Source organism: Ursus arctos, unplaced genomic scaffold, assembly GCF_023065955.2.
Source record: "Ursus arctos isolate Adak ecotype North America unplaced genomic scaffold, UrsArc2.0 scaffold_10, whole genome shotgun sequence".
Classification (NCBI taxonomy): domain Eukaryota; kingdom Metazoa; phylum Chordata; class Mammalia; order Carnivora; family Ursidae; genus Ursus; species Ursus arctos.
Genome location: NW_026622764.1, coordinates 69468039 through 69490065, shown reverse-complemented (window position 1 = coordinate 69490065; position 22027 = coordinate 69468039). Strand labels below are relative to the sequence as shown.

The following is a 22027-nucleotide window of genomic DNA, read 5'->3' as shown; positions in this document are numbered from 1 at the left end:
GTACTTCCAAGGCATGGCTCTAGTTGGACAATGAAATACTTGTTTATAGGGACGCTTGGGTGGCTCAGTAGGTTAAGTGTCTGATTTCAGCTCAGATTATGATCTCAGAGTGCTGGGGTCAGGACCCAGGTCAGGCTCCATGCTCAGTGGGGAGTCTGCTTCTCCTTCTCCCTCTGCCCCTTCCCCTTTCCCTGCTCTCTCATATAAATAAATAAAATCTTTAAAAAATACTCATTTACATGAACACATTGTATTTTCTAATTAAGTTCTTAAACTGGGTCCAGTTAAAACATAACATAACCCGGGGTGCCTGGGTGGCACAGTCGTTAAGAGTCTGCCTTTGGCTCTGGGCGTGATCCCAGCGTTCTGGGATCGATCTCTGCATCAGGCTCCTCCGCTGGGGAGCCTGTTTCTTCCTCTCCCACTCCCCCTGCTGTGTTCCCTCTCTCACTGGCTGTCTCTCTCTCTCTGTCAAATAAGTAAATAAAATCTTTTAAAAAAAGTAACCAAACAATAATAATAATACATAAACATAAACTTTGCTCACCCCAGTAATTAGCTTCTCTAGGCTGAGTGTCCTAGCCACACTGAGATACACTGCAGGGATTGCATGTTGAGAAAGGGTTAGTGGCCAGAGAGGACACATTGGTTTGAAATGAAAGTAAGATTTTAGGTATTGCAAGAAAATTTCTTGATGAGCTAGAATAGGAAGAACATTCTTCCAGAAGGATAATCTGGAGAGATAATTGGTTACATACACTAAATATGCCTCCTTGGGACTTTCTATTGTTAACACTTCATTTTACATTTTGGGTTTTTTCCCCCATTTCTTTTTTTTTATAATAATTTTTTTATTATGTTAGTCACCATACGGTACATCCCTAGTTTTTGTTGTAAAGTTCCATGATTCATTACTTGCGTATAATACCCAGTGCACCATGCAATACGAGCCCTCCTTAATACCCATCACCAGCTGAGGGTTTTATCCTGGATCCTTTTCTCTTCTTCCAACAATCTTATTCATCCAATGGCTTCACAAAGAATCTCTGTTCACTGCCCACGCCCACTTTCTACCTCCAGCCCCATCCTGAGCTCCTTTATTTACTTGATCCATTGTATTGAGTCATCACTACGTGTTGGGCACAGTTCTAGATGCTGGGATATGGTAGTGACCAAAGCAGATGTGGTCCTTGTCCTTGTCCTGGGCTGCTGTGGTCGTAGAGGTTCCTGCAGTTGGGGAGGGTGCTTCGGGAGGACGGTCCGGGAAGGCTTCCTTGAGGGTGGAAGGTCTGAGGAGACATGGAATACTTCTCTCAGCATTTCTATCTGAATGACACCAAGCCTCTGAAACTTGGTTTGCCCGAAACTGAATTTATGACCTGCCCACTTTCCCTGCAATCGGGTCTCTGCCCTAGAATATTTTATCAAAGTAAGTGATGTTACCATCTTCCAGGCTGTTGAAGGCAAACACCTGGGAGGCATTTGTCAGAACTTCGTCCTCCACCGCATCTAACCACCACCAATTCCTCTTCATTTTACCTACTGTGTGTTTCCTGCATCTGTCCTCCTGTCTGTCTCTCACCCGGACTGTCATCTTAGGACTGGACTACCACAAAAATGTACCCCTCTCTCCATAACACCCCTGCTGTCTCCTCACCACAACCAGAGTGATCTTTGGAAAATGCGTATGAGATTGTCACTCCGCTGTGAGAAAATTTTAGTGGCTTCCCATAGCTCTTAGGTTAAAAGCCAGATATGTTACCATGATCTACAGGCCTGTGTGGTCCAGGCTCTGCCTTACCAGACTCAGATTCACCCAGCATCACCCCCTATATCCCTTGTGCCACCATTTCCTGATATTGCCACCCTTCCTTCCCATCACAGGGCCTTTGCATGTGCCACCCCACCTCTCTAAACCTCTCCCACCCTATTCCCTTAGCTAACCTCATCCTTCAGGTTTCAGTCTACATGTGACTTTTGAAGAGTCTTTTCAGAGCCTCCACACCCCCAGATTAGGTTAGAATTTGTAGTTACTCTTTCCCAGAATCTCTTGTACTTTTCCTCCATAGGCTTTACCACATTCATTCACCCACTCAAGAGATATTTAACAGATGTCTTCTACGAGCCAGGCAAGGTTCTAGGTGCTTGAGATATATCAGTGAACAAAACAGACAGCATCCCTGAGACTGCCATTCTAACAGGATGAGACACCCCCCAAAATAAATAAACAAACATAATAAACCCAGAAATGCTATTATCTAGTAGAAGGTGAGCCTGGCTCTGGAAAAGAAATAGATCAAGTAGGGAATTTGGATGGAGACAAAGTTGGGGCGTTGGGTTGCAACGATGTCTCCCTCGGAAGAATTTCAAGTGTTATTACATGTGTAATGTCTTCCTTGGGCTATATTTGGTTCCACCGGGACTTGCATTCTGTGGGCTTCCCCTGGCACAGAGGAGGGTCTCTCGAATGAGATAAATGAGTGAGTGGGTGAATGAATGAACAAACAAACAACAGACGTGAAGACAGAGCATGGCCTGGACCCAGACCCAGACTGTGGGACGGAATGGAAGAATGGGTTTGAAGAACTATTTTAGGCAGGAACGGGCAGCAGAATTTGGCAGTCCAGCGGCCTGGACTTACTGTAATGCAATGCAGTTAAGGCTTCATGACACCGAGATTTCTTATCTGGAAGATGGGGGCCACGGGCCCATTGGCCGCTGCTTTGCATAAGCTAGCCCTGTCCAGAGTGCTTAAGCCTTCTCCACGTTTCATTGGCATGAGCAGTGGGATTTCCCTTCCGAGAAGAATTTTCCAACCCCACTTCAGTTTAAAAGTAAGTGCCTCTTACCTCCTCTAGTCCTCCAATCCATTTAGCTTTCCGTTTTTGCCCCAGTGATTTCCTCCTTGTGACAAGAAAATAGAGTAGCACTTCACAGACTATGAAAACACTGCCAGCTCAGATTACCTTCAGCTCACCTCATTCTGCATGTTTTCAACTTTTCGTGCTGTTGATCCCGAACCATAAAGCTGCCAACTGAGCCAGGAGTCCAGCCCTGTAATCATAGGCCACTTGCTTCCTTCTTTCTCCTCTCTGTCCCCTGTTCAGTCGTTTTAAAGTGAGAAGACCCATGCCACCACTTTAAAAGTTTTTTTTTCTTCTCACAAAATTGTTGACTTGAATTAAATGTGTTCTTTGATTTTTTTTTCTGCGAGATGCCAAATTCTGAGTATGCCCTAGCTTATGAGCAAGCTGATTTTTGTCCCCAGTGCGTCCTTGCATCAGCATGAAGCTGTTCCCAGGTGAATATTCTCTGAATGCAGCCACTGTGATTACACCCCCAGAGCTGGAGGCAGGTGTACGCGGGCCTGGCAAGGGAAGCCGCCTCTCTGGAGCGGAGTGGAGATGGAAGGGTTGGGGTAGGGCAAGGATGGAGGATAAACCTTGGCCTTTGTTTTGGGGATTAATCCTGGGGCTTTTTCATTTCAGACAAGCTTAAGTAAGGATTTCCTCCTGTGTTGGATGAGTTCTTATTAGGATTGCTTGCAGCCCCCTCTGGTCCATCTGTCAAACTGTCATCCCAGAATTGAAATCCTGACTATTTACACACAAAGGTAAAAGAACTGACCCGTGTTCAATATTGGTTCTAAATTTCTCTTCGTTCATTTGATGGCGTGGTTCTGTGATGGTGATACATTTGTCTCGAAGATCAAATCAAAGGCTAAGTAACACTATAAGAAATTAAAGACATCTCTAAAGGACTAAAGTTTTAAAATCCTAGGATTTACCCTTTGGGACTTGAAGAAGACAGGAGAATGCAGTTCTCCAGTTTGTGGAATCACAACTCCTGTCTGCGAGGCAGAGCTGTCTGGTAGCTGTCAGCCAGAGCCTGGGAGCTGGGCAGAGGGAATGGGAACTCCGGGTGCGGGGAGGCTGATATCTCGATGGTGAATCCATAGGTGCCAGGCGCAGCCACTTTCGGTTTCCAGGCAGGCTGGCTTGCATTGTTGAAAGAACTGGGACTTGGGAGTCAGACAGACTTGAATTTGAAAGCTAACTCTGCATCTACTGCCTTTATAATCTGGCGTAGTTCAAATTACTTGGCCTCAGTTTCTGTTTTTGCAAAACGAGCAGAAGATTTCAGATTGAGTTTATCTATGTAGGTGCTTAATAAATGTATTTGACCGGCACTAGCCCTTTGGTCAATATTGGCTCCTGTTTCCTCCAGGCCTTGGTTTGGTAGCAGAGCGGCGACAGGCCTTCTCTTAGAAGGGGACTGGAGTATTAGCATAGCATCGAGCAATAAATCAGAAATGAAAGTAGTTGGTGGGTGTCCCCGCTGTGTGTGGAGTTTGTCAAAATGACAGTCGGTGGTGGCGAACAAGGGAGAGCCCAGCGATAACAGGGGGTGTCTTTGTATCTGCCAGACAGCGACTCGAGAGCAGGACTCTGGTGGCCAACGCTGGGACATCTGGTCCTGAGCCAGCTTCCCGGGAAGGCGCAGAGGTTCTTACTGAGGTATTGAAGGGGGCCTTGGTGCCAACTCCTGTAGGGGCAGGTCGGGGAGCCTGAGCCCAGCGCTGACAGCTCAAGGCAGGAGGGGCCTCAGTGAGGGGCTCAGGCTGAGTCTGGACAGGGCAGTGCCTTTGATCGTCATCGTTATACTTTCATTACCGAGGTGTTTTTCAGATCTCTGTAATGGCTAGATCTCTGTAATGGTAGATCAATGTAAATGGCTCTGAGACTATTTTGAACGGAATAGACTGGTATTTCTTTTGCTAAAACCAGAGAAGGAACGAAAGAGAAGACTTAATACCAGTGTTTCAAAATAGGTGACACTTTGCAAAAAACAAACAGCATCTCCACTACCAAAGGACAAGTAAGTCATTTGTACTTGCCATGATTTGCTCCAATCTTAATTGATCCTGAACCGGCTTTCTCTATAGGGAATGAACTTCCCCCCACACCTCATTCAGGATCCTGTCACACCTTGGAGTCAGTCCAAATTAGGGCTCATGAGCCCATCTTAGCCCCTTGAAGACTTAGGCCAGCTGGTCTTCTCAAACCGGTGATGCCACGTGGGCAGTACTCTGGGCGCCTCTCACCTGCTTTTAAATGTTTCCTCCCTGAAGTTGTCTTCTTCCTGCCATTATTCCAAAACAGTTGATGTACCTCAGTACTGTTTATGGTGGGGATTACTTCATTTGGACTGACTCTGTCTCAGTGATGTACTGAAACAACGTCAGATTGTTCCCTTCCCTCCAGGCTCATCCAGGTCAAGTCCATGTTCCCACTCCCTGACTGCAGTGATTCTTTCAAAGTGAGCACGTGATGTTGCCATCCTTTGATGAAACCCTTCAGTGGCTTTCTGTTTCCTTCAGGATTGAGCCCAAACTCCTTAACACGACCATGCGGCAAGTCCACAGTGTAGATAGGTGTGCGGAGGACTTCAGTATGTTAGAGCAAGGTGGGAGGACCATTGTGTGCAGCTTTTCCAGAATGGTTTACTACGCTTGTAATGCCTGAGTGGGTTCTAAAGAATGAAACAGAGTTCACCAGGTGAGAGGGGAGTGGGAAAGGCATTCTGGAGAAAAAGAACCACTAGTTTAAAGGCAACAAACCACCAAACCCCAGCATGGCAGATTCATAGCATGATAGCTAGACCAGTGTTGTTGGACCATAAGACGCAAGGAGAGGGTTGGCCTTTGAGCTCCTGGGGAGCTTGGATTTTACTTAATAGAGGTGAGGAATCATTGAATGGTCGGCAACTGGGAAATGATTAGCTTTGTGTTTTAGAACGAGGAGGATGGCAAAGAGACTGGAAGGAGAGAGAAGGTAGCCTTCACTGACTATCTGACATGTATCAGCATCTCTGCTGGGTGCTCGATCTGGATTATTTCTTTCAGTTTGTACCAGAACCTGTTTTACAGGTAAGGAAACTTAGATTCGGGAAGATTGAGATATTTGCCTGAAACCATCTGGTGTCCCCGGCTTCAGGGGGTCAGCGTTGCCTCCACAAGTCCACGTAGGGTGCTGTGGCTGGGGCGGTCCTGGTCTTCACTTTCCTCTGGGGCCCCCTCTACTCTGTACCAGGCTGGACCAGCTCCGGTCACATGCACCTGACTGATGCACTAGTAACCTGCGGGGGTTTGCTGTTGCTGCCTTACCGCCAGCCTAGCCACTTTTTTTTCTCCAGATTTTATTTATTTATTTGAGAGAGAGAGTGAGCAAGAGAGAGAGAGAGCACAAGCTGGGGGAGAGGCAGAGGGGGTGGGAGAAACAGGCACTCCGCTGAGCAAAGAGCCTGATGCAGGGCTCGATTCCAGGACCCTGGGATCGTGACCTGAGCAGAAGGCAGACGCTTAACCGACTGAGCCACCCAGGCGCCCCCAACCTACCCACTTAAAACAGCACCTACTTACTAGTTCACATATGGCAGAGTGAAGCTCTCTGCTCAGGGCCTCAAAGGCTGACATCAAGGTGTCAGAAGGGCTGAGCTCTCATCTCCAGGCCTCTGGGGAAGAATCCACTTGCCAGTTAATACAGTTGACAGAATTTACTTCTTTGCAGGTCTAGGACCTAGGTCCCCCTTTTCCTGCCGGCCATCAGTCAGGAACTACCCTCAGCAACCAGAGGCTGCCCTCCTTCCTTGCTACTGGTCCCCTCCACCTCCAAGCCGTCAACGGTGTATTGAGTCCTTGTTGTGCTTTGAATCTCTGACTTTCTCTTCTGCCTCCCCGTGGAGAAAATGCTGTGCTTTTAAAGGGCGCATGTGACTAGGTCAGGCCCTCCCAGGTCGTCTCCATTTCTTAACGGCAAATATGCCATGTAACGTGACCTAGTCATGGGAGTAGCATCCAGCATATTCACCGTCCTGGGGGTTATGCAAAGGGTGCACTCCAGGGACATCTTGAGGGACGTCTTAGAATCCTGCTCACCACACACACCTTGATTACATTTATGGTCAGAATTTGCCACTACTTAAAAATTCCCCCCCCTTGGAGTCGCCCAGCATTTTGTTCCTGTCTGCTGTCTACCACATCACCAGAAGTTCCGTAGGGAAGGAGACCTTGGCAGGTGCTGCATTTCATACATATTTTAGGAAACAATTTATTCCGTGCCTGCTTGAGCCGCAAGGCTGCAGACTGGCCCATTCTTTCCTTTCTGCACACACAGCCTTTGGGGTGTTGCCATTCAGGGTGGAAAACAAAGAAGGTTCCAGTTATTATTCCCTGTACCTACCTGACCCACAGCTACTGCCCCTTAATCAAGGTGAAGCTTTCTCACGATTCTGTTTTCTTCAGCCCTATGTTATGACTAATGAAGAGTCCCGATTTTACTATGAATTAAAATGCTTCCTCTTATAAACCTTGACTTCTGAATTTTGAGCTCTATGAATAATAGATATTTATACTTGTTTTCTATTTACAAACATTCTCCAGTTATACAGATTTTTTTTTTTAACAGCAAAAGCAAAAAGGTGAAGGGAACTCATCCACTGGTCCTTGCTCGGGGTGGGGGCCGACATGGAGAGAAGGCATGATTGTGTGCTGACTGCAGGCACAGCACAGATGGTGAGATGCCCCACCCCTCAGAGACTCGGGGAGACCCTGGTGTTTGCCCGTGCCTGGTGAGCCCCCTCACTACTTATCCAGCGCAAGACTGGCTCTGCTGCAGGACCTGGAGAGAGAGAGAAGCATGCACAAGAGTCAAAGCTCATGAGGGCATGAGCTTTGTATCAGAGGTTCATAAAATCCGGAAGGCAAGAGACAGGCCTGGCTTCACTGCCTTAGGTTTAGTGTGGAGGCTGCTGGGACCTTCCCTGAAGGATTTCCCTGTGCGAAGTGGCCAACTTGAGCCTTTGCTTTTATCTCACAAAATCGGAAGTCTTTAAAGGGGCTGTAAAGTCCATTTACTAGGTTATGATCATGTGCAAAAGCAGTTTGAATGATGTTTGCGTGAATGATTTCATGCTAGGTTTTTAAACAGTGGAGATTTCATTTGGCATGAATGATGGTGGGGAGAGCTGGTACCAGACATAGCTTAAGCCACAAAAAGACATGGAAATAGGACTTTCAATTTTTGAAATTTTGTATTAGAAAAGCCTTTCAAGAAAAGGATTGTGTTCATGGACTAAGGAAAGAATATAAAGCTTTTCAGAACCCTGGAGAGGGGAGCCTACCATTTATTTAGTGCTTACCACGTGTGAGATATGATATACGCTCTCTGTTGATCCCAGTCGTGCTTGCGCCTCTGATGTTACAAACGACGACACAGGTGAAAAAAAGGTAATGACTGTCTCAGGGCCGCCATGTCCTCGATGCTGTAGCAGCACCTCCCACGGGGTTCCATGACCATGGTCCCCTTTCATCCGAGCCAATAGCGAGAAATACATAGACAGCCAAAGGAAAGCAAAGGAGAACTCACTTTCTTTTGGTTTGATTTGTAAGTCCAACAGTTTTCGTGCTTTAAAAATTGTTTATTTCTCGGTGGGATTCTTCCAAGGAGTGATATATTCTCTCTTAAACCCTGATGATTTAAACCCCTCAAAGAGCATCAACTTTATCTCCTATTGAGGTTTTCCCCGTGCACTTTCAGTTGCAATCAGTTGCTATGTATGTTCTCAAGATATTTTTACTTGGACTTTAGTGCAGCTTCTGGGGGTTCAAGGTTTTGGACCAAGGCCATCAGAATCAGAAGGGTTTCAGTCTACCTTCCCAGTCTTGACGGAGATTGATCAGAATAAAACATGTGAAAAGCAGGGGGACTTTGTTAAAACATTGTTAAATATCAAAGACAGTATATTCATACAAGTCCTCATTTATCCAAAGAGTAACCAGAAATTCACTATCAAGAATTATTTAAAAATTAGCTATCAAGCTAACCCAGCAGAATTTTCGATATTACTAGTCTCATTTTCCACCGAGACGAGTTAAATACCATATTTTGCCTAAATGTTTTAGTCTTTCAGCCAGAACAGTGGTTCTCAACTAGGAATGGTTTTTATCCCTAGAGGATATTTGGCAATGTCTGGGGACATTTTTTGATTGTCACTATCTGGGGATGGCCAGGGAGACAGTGCTATTGGCATCCAGTGGGTAGAGACCAAGGATGCTTCCAAGCACTCTGCAGTGCACAGGACAGCCCCCCCCCCCCGCCCCATTGCAAAGACTCACCTGGTCTAAGACATGGATGTTCTATTGCAAACTCTGGGCTAAAGGGAAAGAGTCCTGAAGTTGTTGTTGAGAAACACAACCACCCTGTTGAAAGAGAAAGAAAGGAAGATGGCTGTCCTCATGGAGCCTGGAGGAAGAGAGGGAGTTTTCTAGCTCCAAGGAGAAGGGAGAAAATTCCTCGAGTCCAGGTGATGAATATTATTTTGCTTTTCATGTTGACACACCTCCTTAAAGCCAATATGCTCTTCATTTGCTAAGAAGCTCTTCAGTTTCTTCTCCCTTCAAGGTTTCCCTTAAAGTATTCCCCAGAAGCCACTAAGTAGAAATGGTTCATTTTAAGAGTACAAAAACTCCTAGCTAGATGAAACAATCTGACTGCTTCTCGGAGTCCCTCTAGTGTGTATAAATACATGGCAAAGGAGGTTGGGGCTCAGTTGCGATGAGCCACTTTTCAACATTTGACTTGGTGTCTCGGGGTTTGATCTTGGTTTGCTGCCATAATGTGGCTCACTAAAGCAGTGTTTGACATGGAATAATCCACGAGTCCCTCAGGTGCCTGGAAACAGCTAATTAAATCTGTGACACAAAAAAGGAGACTATAATAGGGCACCAAATCCAAGCCGTAGAAATGGAGCACCTAAACTTTCTTATTGCTCTATTAATAAAAGCTGATACAGAAGCCCTTGATCATTTCTATAATTTCTTATACTATATTAATAACTTCAGCAGAATTTAAATTGAGTTCCAATCAGATGCTCTTATCTTTTAACAACTTCCTTATTAAGTGTATAATTAAAATGCTCCAGTTTAAATATTTTCCCCAAGGTATTAACTACTAAAAGATTCACACAGTGATGAACTAGGGTGTTCGTGGGTGATGGCTCAAGCTTTTAAGCACTTCCGATAAGGAAAGGGTTTTGTTACAACTGGTCTAATTGATATAAAAGGGGAATGGTAAAAAGTTGCTTTTAATTACCCAAAAGCCTCTTGATATGTCGTATTAGCCCTCGGTCTTTTAAGTAACTAAGCCCCATCAATATTTGACTATATCCTCTCCTTTGCAAATGTGAATTGGTAAATAGTAAAAAGAATTTCTCAAATTAAAAATAAGCTTTAAGTGATTTGTGTGCTGGGAGGTCAGAAGTCCTGAGCTGGGTGACGATGCTGGCTTTCATCTTCCATGGTTACTTCTGTGATTTTAAGAGAGATGCTTTTATTCTTACCCCTGGCCTTTGCTTTCTTTGTTAAGCAGCTGGGTCTTTCTTCGAGTAGCTCTGTTACCTAGAGGGGAACGGAGAGAAGATGCTAGACCGAAGGTGGCATTTAACCAGGCTGTGAAGGCCTGATGGACTTGCCCAGGTAACAGAATGTCACAGGTCTCTCAGATGGGGGACCCAGGAGGACCACTCACCAGGACTGCTTTCCCTTTGACGTTTGTGTCCCTGCACTATGAATCTCGCTTTATCAGTTCACCTGCACCCAAATTCCCCCCATTTCCTGCAAAGAAATATGAAAGAGGACCCTCCTTGCTACATTATCAGTATGGACTCCAGAGGGAGAAGTGGAAGCTTTTCTGGGGTGCCTGGGGGCAGCGCGAGGGTAGAGAATTGGGGGAACAAAGGTACTTTTGTCCTCAGTGATGATTTAGTTGTGATCACTGTCAAAAGAAGAAAACATGGGAGCTTATGCCTCTCCCCGGGGTCCTGGGAAGACTGCCTGTTGGAGCAGTAGGAACCCGGGGAGGCAGAGGTGACTGTTGATGTCGACTTTCGCTACTCGCAGGAACCATCTGCTTCTGCTGTTGATCTGGGGGGTTAGGGATGTCTTGAGGGTACTTCCATAGGCTGCAGGGAACAGGATTTCATAAAACGTGGTGCCATTTGGTGTCATGTGGGGTAGATGGGGAGCTTGAGGAAATTGCCTGATTAGAGAGCTTTATATGCAGATGCCGGGGCTCCTGCTGCTGATGACAGCTGCCATTTATTGAACACAAGCCACTCTGCCAAAGTGCTTAATGGGCACTCTCTCATTTTATTCTTAGATTAACCTAAAGACGGAGGGTAAATAATGAAGCCATTTCATAAAAGAGGCTTAATTAACTTTTTAAAGAGAATATTACTAGTAAGTTTCTAATCTGGTATTGAATTTGGGCAGAGCCTACAGTGTTCTTGACTATGCTATAGAGTACTTTTATTATTATTACTGTTATCTTACTGTCAGAGCCCAGCCAGAAGAGTTTAGGAGCTGAGGTCTTCTTGCAGCAGGAATCCAGGAAGTTCCTTTGGACCTAGAGGAATCCTCTCCCCCCAGCCCCTGACCTAAAGAAGTGTGTTCTGCCACCTAGTAAGGGTGCTGAGTGTATAAGGATATGTTCTCTGGTCCAGGGCTGGAATCATTTACTGGCCTCCTGGAGTGTTGTGTTGAGAAAGACTCTGAGGCCACCTCCTGGTTTAGTGAGAAGTAAACATTCGCTCTAGGTCAAGAGGAAGTAGTGAAACGTATGCCATATGTTCTCTTTCTTTCATTAGGACTTAGGCTACTTAGGAAAGATGGGTATCAAAAGAACCGTAGTTCTCTAGAGCTGCCTGTTCAGAGCCAGACCCCCAGAAGTGATCCCAGTTAATGCCCTGGAAAGATACGAAGCCACAAGAGATGGGTGGCTGGAAGAAGAGGGAGGAGGGGATAGGCTGATCGGGCCAATGGGCTTCACGTGAGGCTCTATGTCGGGTTAGTAGGCTGATGTCAATGCTATCATTTACTGCTTATGTGTGCCACGTGCTATTCTGAACACTTTATTCTAAACGTGTAATAACACTTAGAATACTTCAACTCTAATTAGTAGGTACTGCTGTTATCCCCCCTTTAAAGATGAAGAAATGGAGCACAGAGAGATTAAACAACTTGTCCAAGTCAGACAACTAGTAAGAAGTAGCTCCGAGGTTTGAACCCACATGGCCTTAACCACTTAACTATTAGCCTCTCAAACTTTATCAAACCCAGAGGTTCATGCTTAAGGTGAGACTAAAGCAAAGTTTGAAATGAGATATAGAGGGAAAGTATTAGGTAAATGGGACCCTCTTGCGGAGAAGGGTAGTAGGGCTTGGGCAGAAAAACAAAAAACATTAAAGAAAAATTTTTATTCGAATATAGTGCACACACAATGTTACATTAGTTTCAGGTCCAACACAGTGACTCAACAAGTCTATACATTACGCCGTGCTCACCGCAAGTGGAGCTCCCATCTGTCACCAGACCGTATTATTACAATACCATTGACTTACCCCTGTACCCCTATGACTTACCCCTTTCAGCCCCATGGCTTATTCATTCCACCCCTGCAAGCCCCTACCTCTCTCTCCCCTTCACCCATTTTGCCTAAACTCTGATGTTTGTCTTTCTGTTTATTGTTTTCAAAAATGCTCAAACCCCACCATACTACACCATAGAAAATCCCCACCTTTTAAACAACAAATGGCCACCTTGGCCATGCTCACTCCACGTGACTACATTCACAGGAGCATTTGGGGAACGTGTGAAGCTTTTCAAGAGCTTGTGGGCTCAGTTGAGAAAAGAAGGGTCTGTGACAGGTAGCACTGGCCGAGGGACCCAGTCACGCTGAGTATTTTCTTTGTTTATACAGCATGTCTCAAGCACAGCCTTGGTTCTAGCAGAACAGTAAGTCCCAGAGGGAATCCTGCCTGCAGTTTATACTGCTCTTGATGTGGGAGCAAGAAGTAAGGCAGGAAAGACAGCTGGGACCAGATAATGGAAGAATTTGAATGTCAGAAAGCAGAGTTTGTAAGTTACTTGGAAAACTGTGTTGAGCCACTTGTGCTTTGGGAAGAACAGCGGGGCACAGTGAAGAGGGTGAACTGAATGAGGGAGCTGGGGGAGTGGGGGGAGGAGAGGAGTCGACTCCATTGTCTCTGCAAGAGGTGCCAAGGGACTGACTGGGGGCCAGCCACAGGAGCAGAGAGGGGGTATAAATCTGAAGTCCAGAATGGAAACGGAAGCACATTGACTTGCATCGGTTGATAAAAGGGAAAGAGAAATTCAAGGGTGATTGCAGCACTCTAATGCTAAGTTTCTAGAATCATGATGATATCAATAATAAAGGATAAAAGAGGTCAGGTGCTAGTGTGCAGCTGAGAGAAATGTTTCCTTGTGGTATCACCTCCGTCAGGAGGCCTTCCCCAAGCACCTGTTCTTCAACCTTGAGTTTCGCTCTAGCTCTGCCCCTTGTGTTTCTTTCAGTCTGTGTACTTGTTTGTGGTCTGGGTGTCCGCCTGTTGAAAAAGGTACATTGCGTGAGATCAGGACCATGTCTGCCCCGAGCCCCCTGCCTAGTGTAAAGCCTGGAACCTAGGACACTTAGACTCCTTCATTTCGACAAAGAAATAACTTTGCTGTAATGCTAAGTTAGGGGGTTTCCTTTAGCTCTTTAATGTGAGGAATAAAATATACACCTGGGTTAAAATATGCACAAGGTGGGAAATGAAACATTCAGTTGGTACTCTAATAATTAAACTAAATTTTGCCACCGAGTGATAACTACTGCTAAATCAATGAAATATGCATCAATTAGGCAATCATGCAGCCAGAACATTACACAACTTGATTGCCTAGAATTGTAAAAAAAAAAAAATCAGTGAAGAGAGTAGTTTAATCATTATAATATGTATAAATATTCAAAATCAGTGAAACATGTTTCTTAAGGTTTGGCTATAATGCCCTCATATTATTAATAACGGTTTTGCTTTTCTTCTACAGCCTTCCCTTTAAGAACCTCATTCTGGTCTGGTTAGCGTCTGTCCCTCATTGCCATTCTTTCTTCTTTTTAATAATCATGCTAACTTCTTGACATTGCAATGCATGAAGTAGTGAAAGAGTGCTCTGGAATATGGATCAGAAAGCCCAGCTTCTCCTCCTGACCTCAGCCATAGCCAGAATTACCCTTCTGAGAAGCTAGAGTAGGCGCTACTTACTTCGCAGGGGAATATCAGGTGCCCTGTACCTTCACACTTCCCCCCCCCCCACCCCCGTGCCTGCCTCTGGTGCCACCTCTTGTGGCCTGAATTTGCACGCCTCTTCCTCCCTCTGTGGTGTCGGGCCAGAGCAGCTCAGGCTTACACCTGATTTTGTGGGAGTAGATGAGGAGGGTGAAGGGGTGCAGGGAGGAGTTGAGTATCATCCTCCTCATGTCAGAACTTGCTGTCCTGCTATAACGGATGTAATGTGGTGGTGGGTCTGGAGGATTCTTTTCTGTATTGTACAAGAGTATGCCATGCGAGGCTCCTGCACCACAGTCCCACCAGCAGTGCTCCTCCACATCTCCACCGACGCTTGCTATTGTCTGTATTTTTTATTATAGCCATCCTAGTGGGTTTACCGCGGTTTCTTTGATTTGCATTTCCCTAATGTCTAAAAACGCTGGCCACCTTTTCATGTGCTTATTGACTATTCATATATATTCTTTGGAAAAATGTATTTTCAAATTCTATGTTCATTTTTTATGGAATTTTTGTCTCTATGCTTGAGTTATAAATCTTCTTTATATATCCTGGATACTAGACCCTTATCAGATAAGTGATTTGAAAATATTTTCTTCAGTTCTGTGGGTTGTCTTTTCACTTTATTAATGTGTCCTCTGAAGCACAAAGGCTTTTATTTTGATGAAGGCTAACTTATCTATTTTTTCTTTAGTTACTTGTGCTTTAGCTGTCATATCTAAGAAACAATTATCTAGTCCCAAGGTCATTATGATTTACATTTGTGTTTTCTTCTAAGAGGTTTATAATTTCAGTGCTTGCCTTAGGTCTTCGATCCATTTTAAATTAGTTTTTGCATATGGTGTGAGGTAGGGGTTCAACTCCATGAGATTTTGGTAGACTTGATCCATCAGCTCAGGGATATAAGCACTGTAGGGAAGGAACTCTAGCTTCTGTATTAGAAGAAAGAGAAATCACTTTATCCTAGGATTCTAGGTGCTGAACAAGCCTGGTGGTTTAAAGGGGAAAACACAGCACAATTAGGCTTATATATTCAACTGGACCCAGCTGGATTCTGTAACCATGCAGGACATACACCTTGCAAATCCTCACACTCTAATGAAGGATATCTTACCTTCCAAGCAGTAAGTGGATGATATGATGATTTGGATATCTATAAAAGATGGCCAGTGTCCAGCAGAGAAACAGGAGGCTATTGTCCTTTAGTTACTACGATCAGAGGAATACCTTCATGCTTCAGCAGTGATAACATGACAAGTCCAATATGCATCACTGACATTGAAAAAGGGAAGAATTAAGGAGAATAAGCTGGCAACTCAGAGAGTTAAAAATGGTAGAGAGAAAATCCTTTTATGAATGTGATCGTTTACTAAAAATGTTATTTTTTCTCCCTGCCCTGGTACCCTTCAGCTAACATTTATTAGCCCTTGTTCTCCATGGTCTCTTATATTTCTGCATGTCTTCTGAACAGAGGTATTGACAGCCCTACCCACTAAATGCCAATATTGCTTCAACCCAAAGTATCCCAAATTTTGATCCCTTAAGGAATAGTGCTCCCTCTTTTTATTTTTATTTTATTTTATTATAATTTTTTAAAGATTTATTTATTTATTTTAGAGAGAGAATGTGCACACAAACACACAAGCTGTGGGAAGGGACAGAAGCAGAGGGAGAGAGAAACAGACTCCTCGCTGACATGGAACCCAATGCAGGGCTTGATCTCATGACCCTGAAATCATGACCTGAGCTGAAATCAAGAGTCAGACACTTAACTGGTAGAGCCACCCAGGTGCCCCATTTTATTATTTTATTTTATTTTTAATTTATTTTCAAAAGAGAGTGAGAGAGAGAGAAAGAGAGAAAACACGAGTGGGGTGAAGGGCAGAGGGAGAAGCAGACTCTCTGCTGAACAGGAAGCCTGATGCAGGGCTCGATCTCAGGACTCTGGGATCATGACCTGAGCCGAAGGCAGATGCTTAACCGACTGAGTCACCTAGGTGCCCCCTTTTATTATTTTTTAAATTTTATTATTTATTATTATTTATTTAGTGCTGCCTCTTTTTAGAACCACTTACTTGGTGTTTGCTTTCTCATGGAACTCTGCCTTCTTTGCACCTCTGCCATCTAAAGTGGCACCCAGAGTATAACTGGTGCTCATATGTTTGCTGAGCTAACATTTAGTAGCCCTTGTTCTCCATGGCCTGTTACATGACATCTGTGCTTGCTCTTCCTTTAAGTAAGTTGCAGTTCAGAAAGAAGATTTAATTGTATATAATTGGAAATTCTGACCACTTTTCCTAGAACTTGACAAGTAGATTCTAGAATTTCTATGTAAGAGAAAGGTCAGGAATATTTGGGTTAAGAAAATTGTAAAGTAAAGGAACAAAGTTAGAGGTACTTGTCTTATACTGGTTCAATATTCCAGTCCTGGTCTTAAACGATAGTAAATATATATGGTATAGTATTGGTATAGTGAGAAAGAGATCAATGAAACAAAATATAGAGTTCAGAAATGGAGCCTCGTGTGGCAAAGTGGATAGGTGTTCACCAAATGATTTTCTTTCTCTCCTGGGCATAAACTAAACTACATTTCCCAGCCATTGGACTCCTGGCAGAAAGGATACACCCCACTTCCAGTCCTGACCCCAAAAATCCTTCCATGAATAATTCATTTTCTCTCCGTATACCAGCTGCATATTAATGTCTCTTGAGAAACGCATAGTAGGGCAAAAACACAAGCTGGAAGGAGCCAGAGTCCCTGAGTTCTTGCCTGGAGTCGAGCTCCCCAGGACGGCAGATCATCCACATTACCTGTGTGAGATGATTCATGATTGAGAGAGAAATTTTTGTTATGTTAAATTACTGAAATTTGGGCGTTGTTAGCTTACTCTAATAGTCACGCCTATATGGAACCGTGACACACAACAGCCGGCAGTCAGATAGTGCAGAGAAGATGGACTGTCCAATACACAGGGCTGGGATAATTGGTGGTCTATATAGGAAACAGCCACCACAAATCCAGTCCCTACTCCATGCTCCATTCCAGGTGAATTAGTGATCTCATGTGAAAAACAAAGTTTTAAACCTTTTAGAAGAATACCTAGGAGAACATCTTTATTATCTCAGGTAGACAATGAAAAGCTAAGACACATAAGGTATACAAATCAAGTGGAGAAAGACTGAGAACAATGAACCACATTAAAATGAATAACTTCTGGGGGCGCCTGGGTGGCACAGCGGTTAAGCGTCTGCCTTCGGCTCAGGGCGTGATCCCGGCGTTATGGGATCGAGCCCCACATCAGGCTCCTCCGCTATGAGCCTGCTTCTTCCTCTCCCACTCCCCCTGCTTGTGTTCCCTCTCTCGCTGGCTGTCTCTATCTCTGTCAAATAAATAAATAAAATCTTTAAAAAAAATGAATAACTTCTGAATAAAGTCACCATCACTGTGGAGGCTAGTCAAAGACTGGAAGAATATTTGAAATATATACCAATAAGGCATCAGTATCCAGAATATTAAAAAAAAAAACTGTATGTCAATTAGAAAAGCAAAATACTTTAGTAGGAAAGTGGGCAGAGTTTATGAATGGGTATCTTATGGAAGAAAAAGCTTGAGTATGAAAAAAGTGTTCCACTTCACTGCCTGTCAGAGACCTGTAAATGAAAACCGATTTCATTCATTAATTAAAGTCTGACAGTTCACTACCTGTGGTGGGTGCAGATTGCAACAAGCAATTTGGAAAGCCGCTTTGGTATCTGGCTCATGCCCTGGGTCCTAACAGTTTCACTCATCATGGAACCTGCAATGTTCGATACTCTCAAACATGGTGGTCCCTTATGTCCTGATTCTCCCCTTTCCCTGTGTCTCAAGTAGTTCATCATAAGTATCTAAAGACAATCATACTGTATCTCTTTAGTCTTACATCCTGCAGTTGCTGTCAGGTTTATTTCAATCCTTTCTTTTCTCCTCACTTGGAACAGTGCATCTGATGTTAATTCTTGGGTACGTTGCAAGTTCCCATAAAAAACTGATTTGCTGGGGCGCCTGGGTGGCACAGCGGTTAAGCGTCTGCCTTCGGCTCAGGGCGTGATCCCGGCGTTATGGGATCGAGCCGCACATCAGGCTCCTCCGCTGGGAGCCTGCTTCTTCCTCTCCCACTCCCCCTGCTTGTGTTCCCTCTCTCACTGCCTGTCTCTGTCTCTGTCAAATAAATAAATAAAATCTTTAAAATAAAATAAAATAAACTTCACTTGCATTAGCCCTTTCACTTCCCACAAGGGCTCTGTGAGGTCCGTTCTCAGTATCCCGCTTGCAGGTGAAGAAATGGAAGGGGCAGGGAGGTGGGAGGTGGCGGAGGTGGTACGCACACCCTGGTTGTTCTGCTGCTCCGGCTACACCATTTATCCAGGTGATAACCTGGATCGTTCAGGCCAGATTCAGGGATAGAATTAGACTCCTGAACCACTCCACTGACTGAATCCACCGGAAATTTCTCTGGCTCACACAGTTTGTTTATTTCCAGTTGTTTTCTTCTCTTATCAAGCAATGATTTAATGTTGCCTGCATTGTTGTGAAGTAGCCGGAACATTTATAGAATTCAACAGCCATTCTGAGTACTTTTCATTTACTAAATAATGAGTCTTTAATTACTGGCTGACTTAAGCTGGTTTTCAAAGAGTCATACTATTAACTGCCAGCTGTCTCCCACAATGATGGACAAGAATAGAGTTCTATTTTATTTTACTTTATTTTCTTTTTTGTTAATTCAAGACCTCTCTCAGAGGAGAGTACATCACCCACATAACTTCCTTGACACTTTGTACTTCAAATAGATGAATTCCTTCCCAGCCTGGAAAGCCGCCAAATCTCTCAATTGACATGTTCTCCGAGTAATACATTTCACGTATGAGGATGATGCCAGGTGCAAGAGGATTTGATAAAAGAGCATTTGAACTTTACAAATGATACAAAACATTTCCCTTCTTAAGAAACTTTAATAAATTAAGTAAAAGGCTCTGTGTGAAACTTTTTATGTTCAATTCAGCTTCCACTACACGTTTTAATAGATAGATTATTCCATTGGTATGTCAGCAGTGAGCCAAGCAGTACCTAATTCCGTGTGAAATCTACCCAGTGGCTGAGCCCTTTCCTTCCACCTGAAATGTCCTGCAAACCTCCAGAGAGCCTCTAAATTCTAGGATTGGACTGGTGAGCCCACTGGGTGATTCAGAAGCTAAGATTTATTGTTTTCAGGTGCATGGTGTCCCTTTTCCTGATGAAGTTTTTGGATCAAACAGGTGCTTACTTCTTTATCTGACATTCAGGATACAGTGCAGATCCTTTTGGTGAAGTTTCGATGCATTTGCTCTGTTTGCATCGATCAAATGCATTCTCCTAGCCCTGTTTAGAACTATGTAAAAGCTTGCGCTGACCTGAAAAGAACCATAGGACATAGGCTCTGTGCTGGGAAATAGCACATTCTTTATTTTTCTTTCCTAAATACGCTTTTCTTTAGAAACAAAACAAATCTCACCGATTTTAAACAGACTTTCAGGTCTGCAGAGGGAGGAAAGCAGCAATCTCTTACTCTAAGTGGTTGAATAAAATTCTTGGATATTTTGAATATTAAAGCTGTTTGAATAATGTTATCATTTTTATGCAGGCCTTATCTAAATAGAATGTCATGCCTATCCTTTTAAAATGATGAAAACAAAAAAATTTAATCTTCCACTAAAATTCTGTATACTTCTTCCAGCTGTCATTGCATATTTTCCACGGTAGATGGTCACGTTTCTAACTGGATAGTTTAATTCCAAACAAGCAGTAGTTGCAATACATTCAGGCTCTATTTAATTTAGTGGATTAGGCCTCACAGCTGTACTCAGAGATGTACTTAAAAGAGTGATCTTTAACAGGGAATAGATGGTGGTGTTATTGTCTTTAAGAGATGACAGATGTATGAGCCACAGGTTTGGAAGGCTCCAGAAGAAAACTTGGGGCCTTGTGCATTTAAACCTGACACATATCGCAGTATGCCATATGTTCAGGGTGTCAGAGCAGTCATTTATAAACGAACTGTCCTATAGACAAAGAGTTTGTTTCTATATTGAATAGTAAACTGAAATTATCAATGAACATCTTCTGCCTTCTGCCTTATGTGAAGACAGAACATGCTAATTGATAGAAGCGAAGCTATTCGGGGGCTTCATAGTTTGGAGAGGCCTCAGCTTTTCGGGCAAAAAACTTCGTGGGTGTCGGAGAGATTCTCTGTCCCCATGCCCCTCACCCCTCTACCTTCAACCCAAGCCTCTTGTTCTGAAGGTCAAATAACTTGGGTGTCGGGGGGGTTCTCTATAAACTCCTTGGAGCAGCAGCATGTGCGCGCGACTCTTAGTACTCTCACCTCTCCTGGGTCACTCACCCTGGTTTTCAGAAAAAGGATTGCTCCTCCTCCGTGAGTTATCAAATGAGTATTGTACACATGTACAGTTACACATCCACATAAGCAAATGGTGTGTGTGTGCGTGCGTGTGCGTGTGTGCGCGCGCATGTGTGCGTGTGCGTGTGCACGTGCGTGCGTGTGCGTGTGTGTGTGCGTGCGGGCACGTGCTCACGCACGGGTATAAAATCTTCAGAGGCTGCTCTTGTCTTTTGTGGAGCCCCTTGCACAGAGGATTTAAATGACAGATTTTGCTGTGATCACTAAAGGGCGCTTTTTTCCACTTCTGGTCCCGGAGAAATGTTTTTCAAGGCCACTCACTAAGAGTCAGGTCAAGTTCTAAAGCAGATGACAGCGTTAGGATTGGTTGGCAATTGCAAATGGCAAGGAGGGTCCATCCATTTTTCATGAAGTTATAATTAACACACTGCCTGCCTCCCACAGGGTCAACCTTTGGGAATGAAGACCAGCCGGCTCTGAAGGCAGCTCTGCCTTCCAAAGACACACCCAAGGGGGCCAGCCGGGCGGCCCCTCCAGCATCCTCCAGCGTGACAACACCCCGCAGGAGTTTGCTTCCGGCACCAAAATCCACAGCTACGCCTGCTGGTAAGACTGTGTGCTTTGGGGAAGCTCCACAGTGGAGTGCCTTTTCTGCATTAAAAAGTCTTTTCAGAGCCCCAGTGTACATCAGTTATTTAGATGGGATGATAGATGAGTTTCAAATGGCATTTAAAATTAATAATAACAATATGCCACCATTTTCAAGGTACTTTCTTATATTCGGATGTTTAAATTCTCACAACTGTCACTCCACCCCCAGCTGGTAACCCATTGAATCATACAGTTTGATTGCAAGAAAAAAAAAAAAAATGGGTCAAGCTGTTTTAGGTAGATTGGCATTTGGCTCTGGAGTCCTGTGTTGATGAAATCACAGGAAGGACCATAGGACCAAGGAGTGAGTCATGGAACCCCACAGGAGCTGCTGCCTCTGTAAGGATCTGGGAGTTCTGTTCCCCACCTCTGGCTCCAGGCTCATGCCACGAAAGCTGGGATCCAGGGAGCAGCAGCTGCCTTAGAAGGGCTCCAGAACCAAGCTGTATCTGCTAGACCCAGGCCAGCAGAAGGGATGCCCCGGCCCTCCACACCCATGAAGCTAGTGACCCAAAGCAGGGCAGTCAGCTGGTGCGAAGGTGTAGCTAGTGAAGATGCTTGTCGAGGCAGCGTACGTGTGGCCCCCATCTCACCCAAGGACGTCTGCGTTTGTCTGTGGGGTGCCCAGGCTTGCAATTCTGAGCCATCCATCTTCTGCACAATAAGAAAGTGCACGAAGAGGAAGCGAGGATGTGTGTTGAGCCCTAATGCACTATAGAAGGCTTATCCATGTTGGTATCTATTCTTCCATATTT

The 22027-nt window shown here is 44.4% G+C and overlaps 1 protein-coding gene across 2 annotated transcripts in view; it reads left to right on the top strand.

Moving 5' to 3' along the window:
- MTUS2 (microtubule associated scaffold protein 2) overlaps positions 1 to 22027 on the top strand; it is a 553081-nt gene that overhangs the window by 355351 nt on the left and 175703 nt on the right. For both annotated transcript variants that reach the window (XM_057309483.1, XM_057309482.1), the window contains exon 6: positions 21066 to 21227. In XM_057309483.1, coding sequence (XP_057165466.1) covers positions 21066 to 21227 — 162 coding nt within the window. The remainder of the gene's footprint in view (positions 1 to 21065; positions 21228 to 22027) is intronic.